This window comes from Nyctereutes procyonoides, unplaced genomic scaffold (assembly GCF_905146905.1).
Source record: "Nyctereutes procyonoides isolate TBG_1078 unplaced genomic scaffold, NYPRO_anot_genome, whole genome shotgun sequence".
Taxonomy (NCBI): Eukaryota; Metazoa; Chordata; class Mammalia; order Carnivora; family Canidae; genus Nyctereutes; species Nyctereutes procyonoides.
This window is the reverse complement of record NW_026575131.1, coordinates 5,703,379-5,723,269: the sequence shown is the minus strand read 5'-3', so window position 1 is coordinate 5,723,269 and position 19,891 is coordinate 5,703,379. Positions and strand designations below refer to the sequence as shown.

The window sequence follows — 19,891 nt, the reverse complement described above, 5'->3', positions numbered from 1 at the left end:
AAGATATGCCCAGAATAGGCAAATCTATAGACGTAGAGAGCAGATTGCTAATTGCCAGGGGCTGGAGAGAGGGGAGTCGTGTGGCTTTGGGTTTGACTGCTAACATGCATGGGGTTTCTTAACGTGTCGGAAATGTTTTAGAGTTAGTGATGTTGGCTGCAGAACACTGTGAGTGTACTAAAAACCATTTAGTTGTATACTTTAAACATAATTGAATGATGATTTTTACATTGTGAATTTTGTCCCAATAAGCGAAGTTTAAAAAACAGGCACTTGAGTGCTCACTCTGCATAAGGTACCATCCTTCACTGAATTGTATTGTCTTTGTGTCCCTCCCCAGAATGGAGCTTTGCATTTAGTAAATAATATTTTGAGGATTGTTAAATAAAGACATGATGGGATGTTATAAAGTGGATGTTTGCCTTGAGGGGGGATGTGGCCAGTTTTCCCATTCTCTGGTCAAAATCCATTCTCTCTCTAAAAACTGAAACTAGTTCGTGAAAGTGGAAACAACCAACTAGCCCCACAGTACACTCCACCCTACAACAAAGGTAGTTTCCCTAACAACTTGTTTTTCATTTATACAGTCAATTTAATTTTCCAATTATACCCTAAAATGGCAATTGGTACTTGAGACTTAACTTGGGATTTCTTGTTATTTGGTGAGTTCTTTCTAAGATAAATGTTTCAGTATTTGAGCTACATTACAGTACCTCTATTAAAAATGGCACAAGGGGTGCCTGGGTGGCTCAGTCAGTTAAGTGTCTGCCTTTGCCTCAGGTCAAGATCTGGAGGTCTCAGGATATAGCCCCACATTGGGCTCCCTGCTCAGTGGGGAGCCTGCTTCTCATTCTCCCTCTGCCCCTCCCACTCATTCGTGTTCTCTCTCAAATAAATGAATAAAATCTTTAAAAAAAAGGGGGGGGGGAAGGGCACAAAACTTAAAATGTCCTGTCCTCCAGTTGGAGATAAGAGATGGGTAAATGTTTGAGCTTTCACAATAGGGTCAAGGTAAAATGCATGAGCCAGAAGCTGATACTCTGAAACAAAGCTGCAGGTAGATATTCACAGGTTATTAAATGGATGCTGGGGTCAAATCTCTAATTCCTAAAAGCCAGCACAGAACCATCAAGTACACATGATGACAAAAGAACCTGTCATCTTTTTTTAGTAAAAATATTAAGTGCCTAATATACCCTGTAATATCTTTTCCTACATATTTGGCTGCAAACTCTTTGCATCTTATGTAACAACTGTGTTATTGGATTTTTATAGAAAGAGAACAGAAAGTCTAATCTTTCCTTAAGAAACATCAATAGAGGGCAGCCCGGGTGGCTCAGAGGTTTAGGGCCACCTTCAGCCCGGGGTGTGATCCTGGAGACCCTGGATCAAGTCCCACGTCGGGCTCCCTGAATGAGGCTTCTGCCTGTGTCTCTGCCTCTCTCTCTGTGTCTGTCATGAGTGAATAAATTAAAAATCTTAAAAAAAAAAAAAAGAAACATTGATAGAAATCTGCTTTGTATTATTGAGAGTTTATGAAAGTTTTTTTTCAACATCAGATCACATTTTATTATTGGAAAAGACATTTACATTTTTAGGATTTTTGTCAAATAACAATTTATTTTTATTTTTTATATTTATTTATTTATTTATTTATTTATTTATTTATTTATTTATTTATTTATTTATTTATTTATTTTTAACAATTTATTTAAAAAAAAAAAACTCAAAACATGTCCTAGTACGTTCAGTAGCAAAGATCTAGCAGCTTTATAGACATTAAGAAAACCTGCATTATGTTTCCAGTTGGACTAATTAAATCCGGTTGGTTGTGCTTAATGGAGCTCTTAAGAATCAAATGCAAAGTAACGTACAGAAAATGAGTTTGAAAATTTCAGAGAATTTTAAGACAGACTTAATTTTTCATGATTTTCCCAAAGCCAGTCATGATATTTATTTAACTTATGGTCTTCAGGGTGTACCTGGAAGAAATATAACACATTAGGATATAGAGGCCTTACCTAAGTTTGTCAGAAATACATTTTTTAAAGGTATGGGAGGGGAACAATATATCAACAATATGATAGCCCATACCTGAAAATTAGAACCTTCAACCTAACTGGATTCATGAATGCTTAAAATTGTATCTTACATTAAGGTAATCTTTCACAAAATACTTTCCAATTCAGTACTGATCTTCACCATGACATACCACGCAGGGTGGTGATAACATGAGTCAGGTATTAATACACCACTTTCCAGAAGGAAGTTATAGACCTGAGAATTACATGGATTACTCAGGTCACAATAAATGGTGGAGCAGGGATGGGTTTCGCCAGACCTGCTGGCTGAATGCTTTAGGGCAAGTCACGGACCAAGAGGGCAGTGTACCAGGCCACCTGGCAGTACCCGCCAGCTGCCAGGACACCTCCTGGTTATCCGTGGGCATGGCATACCCAATTGACTGGGTAGCTAAAGTAGGGCCCATTGACCACAAAACCAGTCTGAGACCAGTAGGAGAAATACAACAAGCATACATTCCAAACCCAAACCTGCTGTTTTCCTTCAGTGGTATATTTCTGAAGGCTAGTAGGACTGTGACAGGAGAACCACGTCAGGCTTAGATTATGCATGAATGAGAATAACCGCACAGGGCTGGAGGTCAGTCAGAGGCCAAACCAAGGAGTCTTTATGGAGTTGGGAGTGTCTATGGATCCTCTCTCGCTGTTGCCAATAGCCCCATGCCACCACTTGCCCCTCAAGCTTGGAACAAAACTTGTTGTGATGGTGATAGTACATGTGCCCAAGAAATAGTTTATAAGGATGGACTTGTTTTGCCTCCCAGACAAAATGTGTTGAACATACGGCTGAGAGTAGGCCTTACCTGCTTCCACTCATTGATGCAAAAAATTCGGTAAGAGTCATTGCCGTATTTGCCAATCCCATGAAGCTCAATCGGATACCTCCACTGCTTTGTTAGATATTCATCTGAAAATACAACACCTCACGTAGCAGGTCAACCTCTAGAAAGATACTTTCCCTAAATATGTGGAGATGCAGAGCTGGATGGTGACAACAGCAGAAAGGGACAGCAAAAAATCTTTCCTAACAACCCCAGTTCTAATGGTTCTTTCTTCTGAATTCCTGCAGCACTCATCTGAACCTCTCACCTGCCACTTATTACCCAATATTATTTTGGGCTGTGCTAACTAGACAAGAGGCAAAGACCTAAGGTCAAGGGGGCTTTCTCCTTCACTGCTTCCCCTAATCCTGCCAAGATGGCCGCAGTGTTGGGCAAAGATTTATTGCTTGGGTCAATGAAAGACTGTGGTTTGGGGCAAGTGGACTGTTTTTAAATGCCTTCAGTGCTTGAGCTGAATAACCTCTATTAATGTAGTATTCGAGGCCATTAAAGTTTAAGGTGTGGCTCTCTTAAATAGGCATAGTGTATGTTCTTTCCTTTGGGCATAAAGGAAAAGTACCTGAGAACTTGATAATGGTTTTTGCTCGAAGATCGTAGAGACCAAGTGGTTTAAGGAGTTCTGATACATCTCTCCAATCTGCAGTTCTTGCTACTTCAGCCGAAGGGTACTTCTCTAGAAACTCCCAGAGCACAGGGATTGCCATTTTGCCTGGGAAGTAAAAATAACTGTGATTACAAGCCTCCGGATGGATTGTTTTTTAAGTTCAGGTACTTCCTCATCTAGAAATCTCATATAGAGGGTTTTCTTTTTAAACCTCTGATGAGAAGCCATTACCTGAATTGGTGACCACCTTCAGAGTCAAAAGCTAACATTATTGGTTATTTGGCTAATAGGCTAAATCATATAGATACTTAGCTTTTCCTGATTATTAGTTTTCAAATAATCCAGTCATCAGATAACTAGTATAAAAGTATAAAGAATACAAAGTGCCAATGGCATTAAAGAAAGTACTCAATGAAAAAGAAATGCTTTTACACACGGCAGAGGGTGGAGGAATGTTAAGTAACTGGTTTTCACGGCTGACCGAAGAAACTAATTTGCAAGTAGAAAATAAATGCCAATATTGCTAAAAAGGCTCTGGATGTATTTAGTTTAACCTCTTCATAGGTGAAGAGTTTGAGCGCTGAAAGGAGAAGTCCTTGCCTGAGGTCACAAAGACTCAAACTTAAACTTGAACTCAGACCTCCTAATGAATCCAGTGCTCTTTCTCCCCATTATACTGTCTCTGAAATAAAGATTAAAATAATCTACAAACCTGAGGTCCGATTGAGGAATATGGTAGCAATGAGGAGCTTCCATGGATCATGGAAAAGTGTTTCTTGCACGAGATTAAAAGGTGACCGGGGAGGTGTCCACTTCTTAAAAGCTTTGCGTCGTGGGGGGCTAAGAACTAAACAAACACACCACATCAGAGCTGCACACCTGAAACAGATTTAAAATCTGATTTTCTGATTGGGAAAGGGATACCTTCTTTGTTATATTTGCTGGAAAAATATAGGCTTGTTTTCCTTTTTTCTATTTGTGTCCGTGGAATGGTATCTTCTGAAAAAGAATAATGAACATTGTTTATAGAAGCTATGGCTTAGCCTAGAGAAATATTCAGGGGTGCAAATAACACACTACTATTATAAAGTGTTTAGTACCTGCCAGGCACTATTCTAAGCACTTTAAAAAATTAACCAGCTCAATCCTACTAATGACCTACAAGCTAGGTACAGTTTACTTTCGCCTCACAGATAAGGACATTGAGTCAAGATAAATTAAGTAACGTGGAAAAAAAAAATTAAGTAACGTGGCCAGGGTTCCACAGCTAGTGTCTGAGCTGAAATTCAAATCCAGGCTTCTGAGTCCATAACTTTAACCACTCTGTTACACTAGTACTCTGTGATTTATGTTCAGAGTTCCTAGTACTGAAAAATTAGAAATAATATGGAATACTTTAAATTATGACACGTTTGTACAATGTGGTCATTAAAACATTTTGAGAGTACATCATGCATATTTTCTCCCACTTAACTTTTAAGTGCAAAAACAATATTCTATATATGATCCCAACTAAAAAAAAATGCAGAGTGAAATAAACCAAAATGGTATAATGGTTGTTGCTAATCTTTCTTTTCTCCCTTAATTTTCTATATATTTTTTAAATTTTCTATATTTTCCAAAATTTCTGCAGTGAATGCTTCTACACTTAACAAAAAAACAAAAAAGGACACAGACGAAACAGAGCTTTCCAAAAAACCTAAGATTTGGACATTGGAATACTGAGAACATGATCTACTCAGAAGTTCAGTTAATGTAACAAAGACTATTTGACCAGCATTATTGGGCTTCCCAAGTTTCTAAAATCACATTTAATACCCTCCAAAGTCTTACCCTCTAAATTTGAATGTCAGTTAATAATACCTTGCATTTGTATAGTGTGAAACCATCTTTTTCACTTCTCATTTTACTTTGCAATATTCTTGATATGAAAAACTAGACTGGTGAGGATTATAACCTCTATTTTACAGACAAACAAACTAAGGCTTAGAAATTAGACAATAATCCCAAAATGAGAGTGGGACTGACTACAGATTGGGATAGGCATCCAGCTTTCCAGATAATCAGCTGTTTTTTTTTGCTATTCTCGTTCAAACAGGCAAAGCCTAGTAGAAAGTAAAAGAAGAGAATAAAGGAAATTGCTCTTACTAGTTACCTGATAATTTCTTCTGTGGATTCCTATAAATAATTATTAACTAGGGTCTTTTGTTACTAGGAGACTGAAGCTCAGTTTCCCTGGCAATTTCCAACTAAGCCAATGGGAAAGTGTTTACAATTCCACTAGACAAAACTAAGAGTACTTCATCTTGTGTTGAGAACTTCTTTATGTGTAGGATGAATAGGATACTTCCATTTTGGTCACAAAAGTATGTTTTTAATATTTTATTTGCCCACTATAAAGCTACACAAACCTCAAAGCTCTAAGAAGCTTAAAGTATTTAAAGGACAGACTTGAGTTCTTAAGCAGTTCCTAGGTATATACGGTCATCTTCCATTAAAGGGAAAGGAATTCCAGTCACAACAAAAACATAAAATTAGAGTGGGACAGAGAACAGGAATCAAGTCTAACCCCTTGCTCCACCAATTTTCCCTGGCTGTCTCCCAACATGACTTTAAGTAAAATTCTTCTTCTTTTTTAAAGGAGTTATTCATTATACCATAATGGCATAATGAATAACTAATACAGGGCTGCTCAAAGGACTTCTTTTTATTTTTTATTCACTGAGGTATTATAAAGGCAAAACTGCTAAGCTCCAAACTCTGTATTTAAGGGCATATTACAAATAATAGATGAACTATGTGATTACAGTTTTGAATTATTTAGAGCTCTAAAACACTTTAGAGAAGCATTACATTATAATAGAAGATAAAAATGACTATGATATGTACAAAATGAAATTGGAAGTCATACATCAGGAATAAATAATGGGAGTGGTGCAAAAGAGTAGACACTGAATATTCTCAACCAGTTTACACATTAAAAGGAGTCTTCCTCAAACCTTCTCACAAGTGAAGCCTTTTATTTTCCCTAAAGGCATAATATTATTACTGGCTGGAAAGAAAATGGGAAGAGAAAGCACTGTTGAGGAGAGTCCCAGCTGTCACACCAGGGAGAGATGGTAGCAGCTGTAAATGGCACACTTCTCCTTAGCTGGGAGTATCAAGGTAGTAGGCAGCCAATTCCCTCTATGTTGTAGCAAAGGGTTTAAAGATTGGTTAAATAAGGTACTAGGATCAATTGGTAGAATGTATTAGATATTTGGTTCTATTTCTTCATTCTGTTCCCACATCCTAACAGTACAGACATAAAACCTAGTATCTGGAGGTATAAACTTATCACACGTTCATTAGCAGCTTTAGTGCTCTGAATACCTTGACATATTCTCACAGGAACAGAATCTTTCTCAGTTTGTGAACAGCTGTTGTCCATTTCAGAGCCACATTTTAAAATGTCAGTATGCAAATGTTCCTTCCTTTCCCCAACTTCTACTTTTATTTCCTCAGATTCTAAAAAGGTTTCCTGACATTTCTTGTTGTGTTCTGCTTCTTCGGTTGAACATAATTTGTTTATAAAGCCAGAAGTTATTTGTTCAAAGCAAAAATTTGATCCTGAACTCAATGATTGTTCTTTTACAAGTCTCTTTTCTTCATTAGTCACACTGAGGGTCTTGTTGCTTGCTCCAGCATCAGAAATGGAGAGTGTTTTATCAAGCCGACTTTCTCCTGCAACAGGTTCACTTTCAGTATCTGCCTTTTTATACTCAGATTTTCTTTTCTTATTACTTTGAGTAGAATCTGGAGGACCCTTCCGGCACTTTGTTTTAGTTTTCTTAATTTGAATTTCTTTCAAAACAGTCACCTTTCCTTTGGACTTTCTAACTTTTCTGGAGTCAACATCATTAACACCTTCATCTTCTTTAGAATTAGACAGTCTTCTGCTCTTTTGCAATTCCAAACTACCACTTGGTAGAGGAAAGACATCTTTTTTCCACCTGCTTCGTGTCCTGAGGTTCCGGTTTGAACTGTTACTTTCATTTTGCATTTGGCATGTCACGGGTGCTAGCCTGCAGTCTTTATATCTGGACTTGATGCTGCCCCTTTTAGAAAGAACACTAAAATCAAAATCTTCTGGCGTAAGAGAAGTCTCTTCATTTTTGTGAAGATACTTAGCAAGTGAACTTTTGGATCTGAACTTCAGTCCTTGTGGGCTAGAAAATGATATTAAAGAAAACTTATTGCTAGTAAATAAAAGTGACTTTTAAAAAGAATTGGACCACATTTCAGATTTTAATTAATAATTTCCAAACGTCTCCATGGGTATTTGTCATTTGAATTTTTTTAAAGTGATAAAGTGGTACTTTTAAATAGTTTCCTCTGTGATAGTATAAAATAATTTTACAATTATTTACAAATTTACAAATTTAAGGGCAACCGTTTGCAGTAGATGTATACATGTCCCCAAATTACTTGATATAACTAACCAGTAACACTCAAGAAATAGATTCTATAATAGTTTTCTGGTAAGAATAGAAAAAAGTCAGGGCAGCCCGGGTGGCTCAGGGATTTAGCACCACCTCCAGCCCAGCACCTGATCCCGGCCTGCTTCTCCCTCTGCCTGTGTCTCTGCATATCTCTCTCTCTCTGTGTGTGTCTCTCCTGAATAAATAATTTTATTTAAGATTTTATTCTTAAAAAAAAAAAAAAAAGAATAGAAAAAAGCCAAGATTCCTGTGATGCTTTCCTACTACCTATCTAGATAAAATGATTTGGTTGTACTATCTGTACCACCTTGCAATACTCACCTGATAAAATACACATCATATCTTCCTGCTGTTTTCCCTGATAACCTTTGCTTCACAACTCTTTCCCATCCACATGGGACAGTCTTATGGCATTCGGTTATTGTAGTATCACCAGTCTGAGCAGAAACCATGGATGCTCGCTCACTGTTGCTTTTTATCAGCACTTGTTTCTCATCTTCTCCCACTCTTTCTGATCCCAGAGCACCAACTTCTTCACTGAAAAAAACAAAGTCGGAGTGATTAGCTCATTTAAAATTTATTTTCCTCTACTTATTCAATTTCAACCCATGGCAGAGCAGGAACCATATGGACTATTTAGACTACAGGAGAGATTAAAGTCAGCATGTACAGTCTTATGCTATGTATCTTCCTGTCCTCCAACATGGCTTATTTAGGGTTGGAAGTCTCTGCACAATGAAAAGCTCAAGCTATTCCCTAGAAACTTTTTGTTGCTGTTAATCACTGAATAGGGCTATTATACATAAATTTCTGGTGACAGTTGGCATAAATTCAAAAATATGAACCAATAGGTGAGCTCATAACCTGGGATCAAGAGAACTGCTTAAAAGTCAATGAGACACCCTCCTTCTCCCCAAATAAGTGAGGTAAAAATTTTATATATATCTGCAGTCTTCTGGGGGAGAGTGTCTATTACTTTCTTCTTTGGAGGTTGTAACAAAAAGGTAAATACTTTCTGGTAAGAGTCTTCAAATCTCTTCTACTCTCATGATAACCTTGTGTGGTAGGTAGGACAAAAGTTACTCTAATTTTATTGACAAAATTGAGTGACAGGAAGATTTAAGTTACTTGCAAAATTGATAGCAGAACCTGGCCCCACTAAATCTTGGTCGACTACTTCTCCCCCTGTAATATCATTCAAAACTTCAGTAGTATGTATCCTAATCACTAAATCACATTTTAAAAGTTGGATGGGTCTATAGAGATATCTAACCCAACTTCTTTTCTATCAATAGGGAAACTAAGCAAGAGCTAGTGGCTAGAATTTGAATCACTTCTAATGATTCTAATTCTAGAATTACTTCTTCTGAAGTAATTTGAGGTTAATTTTGGGGGAACTGGGTGGATCTTAAGAAATTATGTAGTTCACATTTTAGGAACAAGGAAACTGAAGCCTGTTGAAAACAGGAGAAACTTTAAAAGTCAACAGACTGGTTTTAAATTGCAACTCTATCATTTGCTAGCTATGTGTCCAAGAGCAAGTTCCTTAACCTCTAAATGTCTTCTTGTTGCATCTGTAAAAAGGAGGTAATACTTTTTTTTAAGGTAATTCTGAGGATTAAATTTTGAAAAAAAGATAAATCATCTCAGCCCCTTATCCCACATATACAAGTACTGTATTTGAAACAAGACTGTGGCTATCTTTAACTTTTTCCCCCCCTTTTTAAAGACTTTTCTATTTATTTACTTGGGGGGGGGGGGACGGGAAGCTCAAGCAGGGCCAACAGCAGAGCAGGAAGCCCCATGCGGGGCTCGATCCCAGGACTCAGGAATCATGCCCTGAGCTGAAGGCAGACGCGTGACCCCAACTGAGCCACCGGGCGCCCCTGTAACTCCCTATAGGATCCATTTTGTGGGCACCATGGGCTGCGTAACATGACATCTCCAAGGTCTTCCCAGGATCCTCCAATCCAAGCTGGCCTCTCCTTGCTCCCCGTGCACAAAAGCTCCCTCGTCATCCCGGCTAACGAAGCAGGATGCACTCCAGGGCTGAACCCGCTGGAAGAGGTCCTGAGCTACAGCCAAAGCTCCGAGTAACTAACCCGGACAGATCTCAAGATCTGTCGAGGCCCACCCGCCTTCTACCCACCCTCCCCCCGCTCCCATTTTACAGATGGTGAAAAGGAGTCCCGAAAGGGACCATCACTTGCCGGAGGTCCCAGGGCCGGTCTGGGGCCAAGCGCTCAGGGGAGGTGACCGAGGGGGCAGCTCCGCAGTCCCCCAGGCTCGCACTCTCCATCCCAGCCATGCCCTTCAAGGGGGCTTCAACGGCAGCAACAGGCCGAGAAGCTGCCACGCCCTCGGAGCACAGCGGACTCAGAAGCAAAACTCCTTCAGTTCAGAGCACTAGGCTGAAACCAAGCGCGGAAGGCGGGGAAGCCTGTCAGGCTCCACCGCGGCTCCTCAGCCGCCCCACGGCTAGGCCGCCATTTCCACGGTTCAGCCAATCAAATCCTTCGTCGCGGATGACGTGCCGCTCCCCGCCCTCTCCGGCCAGTCGCGCGCGCCCTCGCTGCGCAGACTCCTCTTGCGCTCCTTGCGGTCTCGGCTTTTGCTCCTTTCCTGGCCCTGCCTTTTAGGCCTGCGCACTCGGAATTCGGCCGAGCCCACGAGGCTCACTGCGCATGTGCGTTGCTAGGGGTAGCGCAGGTAACCAAAGGGGCTGGTGGAGTGGGGCCTGTTGCTGAGGCGGGAGGAGGGGCCTGAGGCGTGAGGGAAGCCGCGATGAGGGCCGTGTTGACGTGGAGGGATAAAGCCGAGCTGTGGTGAGGAGCGGGGTAGTCCGGGAGGAGCGGGAGGCTGAGCGCTGACGGGGTTGGCGGGAACCATTGCGGGAACCCCCGTGGTTGCCAGGGGCAACGGGCCCGCGGCCTGGGCTGAGGGCCCTGAACCTCGGGTCTGAGCGACTGCAGGGTGGCCCTCCTACCCCTTTGCGGATGGAGAAATTGAGGCCTGGAGAGGGAGCGGCGGGGGTGGGGGTGGGGGCTGTACGACGCGTGAGGCTGTGGCCGGTGGAGGCGATTTTACACAGAATCACAGTCTGGGCCTGTCGGAATCCATCCCGGCTTCATCTTATTTCCCGTGACAAGGTTTCTCAAAAGCGTCACAGTTTTTTGCCACATGCATGTAGGACCCAAATTCTTGGTTACCTGGCGTTTTTCTCCCACGTATCACCGATGTTCACTCAATTGTGATTGTGCACACTTTATGGTTTTACAAGGAAAGAAACTTTATTGCTCCATATTTGAAAGTATCACTTGCTGTGAGATACATGGACAGTCAGAGTTGGGAGAAACAAAAACGGTGGTGATAGGTTGTAGCGCGAGGCCGCGGCTGGGGCGCCTTTCGGCCTCTGGTGTGTCCTGGAGAGCCGGGCGCTTAGCCGGCGAGGTCCGAGGGGTGCTTGAGGTGAAAAGCATCAGAAGCTTGGAACCAGAATCAAAAGAGAATGCCTTTCTCGTCTCAGGAGTCGATGTTAATGTCCTATGTCTTTTTTTTTTTTTTTAAGATTTTATTTATTTATTCATGAGAGAGAGAGGTGGAGACACAGGCAGAAGGCGAAGCAGGCTCCCTGCGGGGAACCTGATGTGGGACTCGATCCCAGAACCTGGGGATCATGACTGGAGCCAAAGGCAGAAGCTCAACCCCTGAGCCCCCCGGGGTGCCTTTAATGTCCTATTCGATTTTCATCAGCTAAAACCATCCTACAATGAAACCTTTTAGGAAATTGGATAGTTCTTATTGGATAGTTCCTCTCAACCTGACCTTGAAAATCTTCCTAGCTGATCTTTACAAGCTTCATGATGCAGCCTCTGTTTTGGCCACTGGAATGGGACCTTTGCCATTCCCTCTCTTGCCTTTGCTTAGTCATTTCTGCGTGCAGAAAGCGTGCCTTCTTTCCTCCTCTCCTCACATTAAAATCCTGAATATTCAATAGTGCTCCCTTCGATTATGGTTTCTCTCTCGCCTGTGCTCTGCACTAGTAATAGCTAATGCTTACTACACGCCAGGTCCTGGGTAAGAACCTCGTGTCTTTTATCCCATTGTCATTCTACAACAGCCCTCTGAGGTAGGTACTGTTCCTCTATTTTACTTAAAAACTGAAGCACAGAGAGACTGAAGCACAGAGAGAGGGTAACTAATTCGCCAAGGTCACACACACAGCAAGTAAGTGGTGGAGCCAGCTTTTTTCTCACTCCAAAGCCAATACTGTTAGCTACTGCCTTAATTTTTCCTCATGTTGGGGATCCCTGGGTGGCTCAGCGGTTTCGCACCTGCCTTTGGCCCAGGGCGTGATCCTGGAGTCCTGGGATTGAGTCCCGCGAGAGTTCTCCCTCTGCCTGTGTCTCTGCCTCTCTCTCTATTATAAATAAACAAAAATAAATCCTTAAAAATTTTTTTTCCCTCATGTTACAGAGGTTGCAAACCCAAATGCCTGCAAGAAGCAGGCGGGCAATATAATGGAACATGTTTATTTGCATCTTTTTTTTTAAGATTTTATTTATTCATGAGAGACACGCAGAGAGAGGGGCAGAGACACAGGCAGAGGGAGAAGCAGGCTCCATGCCGGGAGCCCGATGGGGGATTTGATCCTGGGACTCGATCCCAGGACTCCAGGATCAGGCCCTGGGCTGAAGGCGGTGCTAAACCACTGAGTCACCCTAGCTGCCCCTGTTTATTTGCATCTTAAACTCAAGGAATTGTCTGTCTGTGCTAGGAGTATTCTGCGATTCTACACCCCACTTCTCTTGAAACGAATAGCCCTACCAGTATATCTTTCACTTCTACTTTTATTATTAAAAATTTTATTTATTTATTCATGAGAGACACAGAGCACAAGAGAGAGGCAGAGACACAGGCAGAGGGAGAAGCAGGCTCCATGCAGGGAGCCTGAGGTGGGACTCGATCCTGGGTCTCCAGGATCACACCCTGGGCTGAAGGTGGCACTAAATCGCTGAGCCTCCTGGGCTGCCCCACTTCTACTTTTAATAGAAATTTGGGTTTAAAAAAATTCTTTGGGGCACCTGAGTGGCTCAGTTGGTTTAGTGTCTGACTCTTGATTTCAGCCCAGTTCTTGATCTCAGGGTCCTGAGTTCAAGCCCCATGTTAGACTCCATGCTGGGCATGGAGCCTACTTAAAAAGAAATAATAAAATAAAAAATAAATTAAAAAATTATTTTTACTTTTTTCTTAACTCTATTATGAAAGTACCCGCCACAAGCTGCTGATACCTAGTACCTTGAACATTTGACTTTGATGTCAGAGAATAAGAAGGAGTGGCAAGGAGTATGGCAAACTAAAGATCTCATGCTCTGCCGGAAAGGGGCAGCTTCTGCTCAGCTCCTGTCAATTACTATCCTGCAGGAATTTGGCCTAGTGTGCCCAGATCTTCCTGTTTAACCAATAGCTATGAATTTGGATTTTTATGTGAAATGCCCTAATTTTTAAGTGTTGGCAACTAATCTAAGACCGAAATAAAACACCATGTGGGCCAAACAAAACATTTGCTGGCCAGATACAGCCTGATTTGCTCCCAGTTTTCAACCGCTGGCATAGAATTTTGTTCATTCCTCTCTTGTGGCACTTAGAATCTGTCTAGTTTGAGAGTTATTGTGCATCTGTTTATCCCAGAAGTCTATAAACCCCTTAAAAGCAATGGCTGCTACTTATTCATTTCTTTTTTTTTAAAAAAGATTATTTATTTATTTATGAGACCCATAGAGAAAGACAGGTAGAGACACAAGCAGAGGGAGGAGCAGGCTCCATGCAGGGAGCCCAACATGGGACTCGATCCTGGGTCTCCAGGATCACGCCCTGGGCTGAAGGTGACTCTAAACCGCTGAGCCACCCAGGCTGCCCCTGCTTATTCATTTCTAAGTCATACTCCAGATCCTAGACAAATCAGTGTTCGGTGTGACTATTTGATGGATAGATGTATTCATGAATAAGTGAGTGAATGAATAATGAGTGAAGATTGGTTATTTAGGTTTTGGCCCATTATGGGTTTGAAACAACATATAAGATTAGGGACTGTAGGGGTCCTATAGACCAGCAATCCTGATGGCAGCTACATATGCCAGCTGGAAGCCCAGAATAAGATAAAACAAAACAAAAAAAATATTTAAAAATAGGGGATAGTAGAACTGAGAGACTCCAGATGTCTAAGATTAGTCCTCTACCACTAAACCAGCCACTGTCTCCTGGTCTGCTTTTTGATTTCCAGTCTAAACTTCATGTGGTATCAGGATTTCTCATTTTTAGTCCTGCTTCTCTAATCCATTATTCTACCTCATAATCCGAGATTGACTCCCAGTTCCCTTCCACATAAGATTGTGTATTTAACTAGGTAGCCCTGCTCATCCTCCCTGCTCACCCACTGCTTACTAACATTTAACTTATGCTTTCCCCTTCAGCTGAAAACTCTCATTTTCCTATCCAAAACTCTTTCCAAATGCTCTTATTCTTCCCTGAACTCTCTCCTTCCCTCCTTAAAAGCACTGCTCCAGGTTTATCTCAACTATGATGCCTTATTTGAATAGCCTACCTTATTCTAGTCAGGACAGCATCTACTATTACCCTCCAGTTACATCAGCTAGTATTTACTGAGTGCTTGCTATAGGCTAGACAGCGTTTATATCCATTATTTTATTTAATCTCCACAACAACAGGTTGGGATTGTTTACCCCCATTTACAGATGAAGAAAATGAGACTTAAAAAGGTGACATAAATTGCCTAAGACTTAAAGCAAGTAACTGTGGCTGGGTCAAATTGTGTAGGGTTTGGAGAGGCACCTTGGGACTTCAATTTTTAAAGTAGGGTGGACAAAAGGTTGGCAGAGGACAATTTGCAGTATTTGCCCTCTGCCTTTCTGCAATGGAATTTGACAGTGTATCTTTCTCTTAAAAGAGAGAGAGCCATCCTTTATACAATAAACTGCCTGCAGACTGGTGAGCTCTCCAGCGCTGGGAGTGTTCAGAGGTTGGATGGCCATCTTCTAGGGAATTAGTGCCACAATAGGGGAGCTGGACTACCTGACAAGTTTTAGGGTCTTTCCCAATTCTGAGTTTCTGTGATCTTGTCAACCTTGAAAACAAAACAGCCAATTATTTTACCAGTAAAGTGGGTTCATTCAGGAATAGGAGAGGAATAGCAATTTGGAAGAAAGCTATGGTGAAACACTCACACTCAGAAAACAAGGGAGAGGAACACTCTTAGAGGAAAGGAGGAAGTTGGGAGGGGCCATTATAAACAAAAAGTCCATTGGAGTAAACTAGGAGCTCAAAGTGTCGTGTCGTGGCTTTTCATTGGTTGAGTTGTGACAGTCTCTCATTGCTTGGGCTGTTGCTGGACCAGGTGAAAAATCTTCCTTTAGCTAAGTAAGGTATAGGCTTCTTCCTGCTGAGTCTTCAAAGGGCTGCAACAAGTAGTACACCATGAGAGCTCCCCCTTCTGGCCTATCGACTCCATTTTAAATGAGGTTTCCTTTATTCAGTTTCATGGTCTCATGATGTAATTAAAAGTCTGAGAGGTTTAAGATATTGTCAGTTTGTCGATTATATTCATTTTGTGTCTAGGACACTGCCATGCCTGGTGGACCCACAAATGTCTAAAATTGGGTCCTTGCCCTTGAACTTCACATGACTATAATTAAGGAGACAAGATTGTATTTGAAACAGTGTAAAATATAGAAGATAATATAATTCAGAGCTAAAAAAATAATAATAATTCAGAACTACAATGAATTATACAGATCCTAAGTACATTAAGAGTTTAGATTGGGATAAATTGAATATTATGTTATACTTTAGGAAGGGAAATTTCAAGACATTTAGAGACAATGAATTTTTACATTTGAGAGGAAGGCAGTTTAAAGCTTGGCCCAAATCAGACACTCAAATGATTTTCTGAGAATTCAACCCCAAATGACCTTTATGAAGAAGATTTCCACGGGAACCACTTTAAAAAAAAAAAAAAGACTTATTTATTCATTTTAGAGAGAGAGAGAGAGAACCAGTGGGGGGGGGCAGAGGGAGAGGGAAAGAGAAACTCAAGCTGACCCCATGCTGAGCGTGGACCTGATACAGAGCTCAGTCCTGTAACCCAAAGATCATGACCTGAGTCAAAATCAAGAGTCAGATGCTTAACCCGCTGAGCCAGGTGAAAAAAGGAAGCTACATGACCAAGGATGACTTTAAAAGAGAGGTACAGATGTTCTCCAAAATCTGGTACCTCATCATAGCAACCCACAGGTTTCAGGTGACCTGTGCAGCCAGAGGTGGGAGGGCAGCTCTCTAGCTTTGTTTTGCAGGTAAGCACAAAAGCTCGGACAGGACGTTGGTTCTTCTGGATCCAGGTCCCTTCTAATTTTCACTTTACTGCCCTGCGTCTCTTCAGAATGTGATATGCACCAGGTACTTTTTTTCCTAGGCTCAGAGAAAGAAAGCCCAGGAAGCAGTAAGGCCCAGATCTATTACATGTAATAGGGAGGAAGCTGAAGAACTCTGTCTGTGTTTGCTTCTATCAAGGGGGATGCCCACACTGGTTCCAGCTTCTCCATTAGCCAGCTGTTGAATATATGTAAAGAGTTATTATTATTTTTTAAGAATTATTTTTGTTAAAGGAAGCTTCCAAGGTCAATAAAACCAAATAAAAAACTTTCTGAATTCTCCATGTAATGCCTTTTTTTTTCATATTGATAGAGTGTGAAAACCACTGCTAATTCTTTTGCCAGCTATAGCATATGCTAATAATAATGAAAATGAAGGCCACAAATCATCGTGGTTACAGCCTGGGCTTTTGAGCCTAAGACTACCTGGGTTTGAATTCTGGTGCCACCTCCACTCAGCAGTTTCTTTTCGGGCAAGTTACTTCTCTGGGTCTTAATTTTTCTCATCTACTGAATAGGTATAGGGTTGTGAGGATTAAGTGAGCTAATACATGTAAAGCATTTAAACTGTACTTAGCACACACAGTAAATAGATATGCTTAATTAATGTTAGCCACTATCACTGTTAAAGTACTAAGGATAACAGATTTGTCATATTTGATAATAGTTCAAGAGAGTGGAAGGCAGTATAGCACAGATTCCAGAGTCAGACCCAAGTTAAAATTCTGGCCCTGCCATTTGTTGGTTGTGTGACTTTGGGTGAGACACTTGACTTCTCTGAGCTACAAGTGTCCTCAACTACAAAACTGAGTAATAATTCTTACCTCATGGAATTGTGAAGGTGAAATAAAATAACGCATTTGAAGAGCTCAGCACAGAGTATCTCTGGAACATGCTCCAAGTACTCTTCCCCAGAGTCTATAAGTCTAGATTACTGCAGGTATCAGTAAATGTATCCTATGCTACACATTTACAATAGGCTCTCCTGGCAGTGCTGTATAGCACATTCTTACGAGAGTCACCTGAACTAATGAAATCCTCTGCCTGGGGCATTCAAGAATCATTGTAATATGGCTGTAGTCTGTTTTTCTAGCCTGATCTCTCTCTACCGCCTTGCTCATAGCCAAATGTTTCAGTCAAATTCAATTATTTAGATTATTTGCTATTCCCCACCCTCATGTCTTCGCTTGTTCTCTTTTCTCTGCCTGAAATGCTACCCTCTCCAAATCTCCTCCTGCATGTTTCAAAAGCCCTGCTTTTTCCACATACTGTTTTCTTCGTGAAGCTTTTTTTCATCCTTTCTCCAAATCAGAACACTGATCCTTCTCCTTTGAATCCTGCCTAAAACCTTTATTCTATATTATTCTGTATTTCATCTAATCTAAGAGGTCACTGATTGTAAAATACTGTTATCTTACATGCCACTAAGAAAGCAAAAAATGCTTTCAATGAAGCTGATATATCATCAATTATAAGACACATCCCCACCTCAGAGATGTTAAAATGTGAAAACATATATGCTTCAGAGTTGATGACATATGGTGTGTGAATATGTCTGAGTCACACCTTCCTACTGGATGGTGATTTCCTTGAGGGCAGGGAGGGACTGTGATTTACTCATTTTGTATCTGTTACTGCCTAGCACAAGAGAGGCATTCATTAAAGTGTCCAATTGGTTGGAAAATAGTAATGATATTTTAATAAATGGCCAATTTTCAGAGACATGTGGATTTAGTAGCCCTCAGTTTGTCCAGCCTTTATAAAAGAGTCTGTGCCTTCAACCATTGACCCTTTGAATCATCTCTGGCGTCTGGCTTCTGGACAAGTGGAAATTGGGACATAAAGCTAACTGTCGAGTAAATCGTGATTGAATGGGCTGCCAAGGTGTGGTGGTTGAATGGAATTTGCAACCAAATGCAATCCTAAGCCATTATTTTTCTCCCTCATACACAAGCAGTGTTTCATAATGGAAATAAAGTTTGCTTTCCTGGCCATTAGCAGACCTCATCATTTTGGTTCCTAATTGTCCTTTTGTCTTGTCTTGTCTCCTGTTTAGTATATATGACCTCGCATTTAAGCCTGATGGAACGCAACTGATTTTGGCTGCAGGAAACAGATTACTGGTAGGATTTTGTCTGAGTTTCCTTTTTAAGTGCTTTTTCCCCCTCCCTCTAGTAAATGCTCTGAAATTTGACCCCCCTTTTTTAAGATAAAAAAGGCAAGGGCGGAAAAACCAGTCATTACTTTTTAATAGGGAAGGAAATGGGCTATTTAAAACAGGTAAGTAAACTGTCTATCAGATAGGAACCTGTGAACAATACCTTCTTTGGAGTCATTAATCTTTCCCTTTACTTTGAGACACCCACAAAAAAGTTGAAAACAATTAATCAAAATGCCTTTGAAACTGGACTGGTGTCAGTTCACGTTTTGTCCCCTGAAAAATTCAAGCAACAAGACTGAAAGGGCCCCCTCCCTGAGAAGCCAGAAAGCTTGACCCCAACTTTTAGGCATTGGCCTACCTAAACAATTCCATATGGATGCTGTCCTTTTTTCATATTTTCAAAGAATATAAGCTCCCTCTGGAACCTATTCCAGTATATAAAAGTAATTTTCAGAGAACTCTTTATGTTTGACCCAAAAACCTTTGTATGAGCTCTCCTTCTTCCTACGTAAGTCCACTTCCCCTTGCTCTGTTGTCTCAAGATATGCAGACTGACTGATCTCCATTCTCTGTATGGTAACTACATAATCTTAAAACCCTGGTTAAATTGTTCTGCAGACTTCTCGCCAGGGTAAGCAATCCAAATCCTTTTCTCAAAGGTTATCATCTCCAACACTAACCGTTTCTGGAGGGTTTTGCCTTGATTACTCAGATTGTGTGTTTTTAAAATTTCCACATATTTAGAGATGTTACAGTGCTACAAAATATCCTACATCCAAGTTGCAACTAGATTTTATAATATTTCCTCTAATTTGTAAATTCAGAGTTAAGGTCTATGATTTTTAAGCTCTTGATAGCAGATATGAAACATCTTCCTCAGACGTTGATATTAGGGGCAGGGCTAGTACTAAAATTTAATCATGTTGTAGCTGGCTCTTTGTGTGAGCTGGCTTTATTTGAGAGGGCCTAGCTTGACTGGTCATATATCCAAACTCATATAAGGTGATTGAACTTTGTAGACAAGATCCACAGAGTGACAAGGATTAATGGCATGTGTCTGGCCATGTAATTCAGAGTTGGCACCTCTACTTTTTGAGTTTCTCCAATTTTTTTTTAAGACTTTATTTATTCATAAGAGACAAAGAGTGAGTGGCAGAGGTAATAGGCAGAGGGAGAAGCAGGCTCCCTGCTGGGAGCCCAATGCATGACTCAATCCCAGGACCCTGGGATCATGACATGAGCCAACCGGAGCCAAAGGCAGATGCTCAACCACTG

General features: G+C 41.0%; 2 protein-coding genes across 6 annotated transcripts in view; one reads left to right on the top strand and one right to left on the bottom strand.

Moving 5' to 3' along the window:
* Positions 1–1,705: 1,705 nt before the first annotated feature.
* On the bottom strand, positions 1,706–10,537 carry MBD4 (methyl-CpG binding domain 4, DNA glycosylase). 3 transcript variants are annotated; one of them, XM_055343022.1, is made up of 8 exons: positions 10,219–10,537; positions 8,330–8,545; positions 6,900–7,735; positions 4,452–4,526; positions 4,240–4,374; positions 3,483–3,632; positions 2,885–2,988; positions 1,706–1,982 (listed from the first exon to the last, which is right to left on the bottom strand). In XM_055343022.1, the coding sequence occupies exons 1-8, from the start codon at positions 10,314–10,316 to the stop codon at positions 1,905–1,907; spliced, it is 1,692 nt and encodes a 563-aa protein (XP_055198997.1). In that variant the 5' UTR covers positions 10,317–10,537; the 3' UTR covers positions 1,706–1,904. The 3 variants fall into 3 exon arrangements, with proteins under 3 accessions (XP_055198997.1, XP_055198998.1, XP_055198999.1); XM_055343023.1 differs by having other exon boundaries at positions 1,709–1,982; positions 8,330–8,540; positions 10,219–10,532; XM_055343024.1 differs by lacking the exons at positions 6,900–7,735; positions 10,219–10,537 and having other exon boundaries at positions 1,709–1,982; positions 8,330–8,497.
* A 180-nt stretch (positions 10,538–10,717) lies between these two features.
* Positions 10,718–19,891, top strand: part of IFT122 (intraflagellar transport 122) — a 70,094-nt gene continuing 60,920 nt past the window's right edge. For all 3 annotated transcript variants that reach the window (XM_055343020.1, XM_055343017.1, XM_055343021.1), the window contains exons 1-2: positions 10,718–10,833; positions 18,512–18,578. In XM_055343020.1, the coding sequence (XP_055198995.1) occupies positions 10,793–10,833; positions 18,512–18,578 (108 nt within the window). In that variant the 5' untranslated portion in view covers positions 10,718–10,792. The remainder of the gene's footprint in view (positions 10,834–18,511; positions 18,579–19,891) is intronic.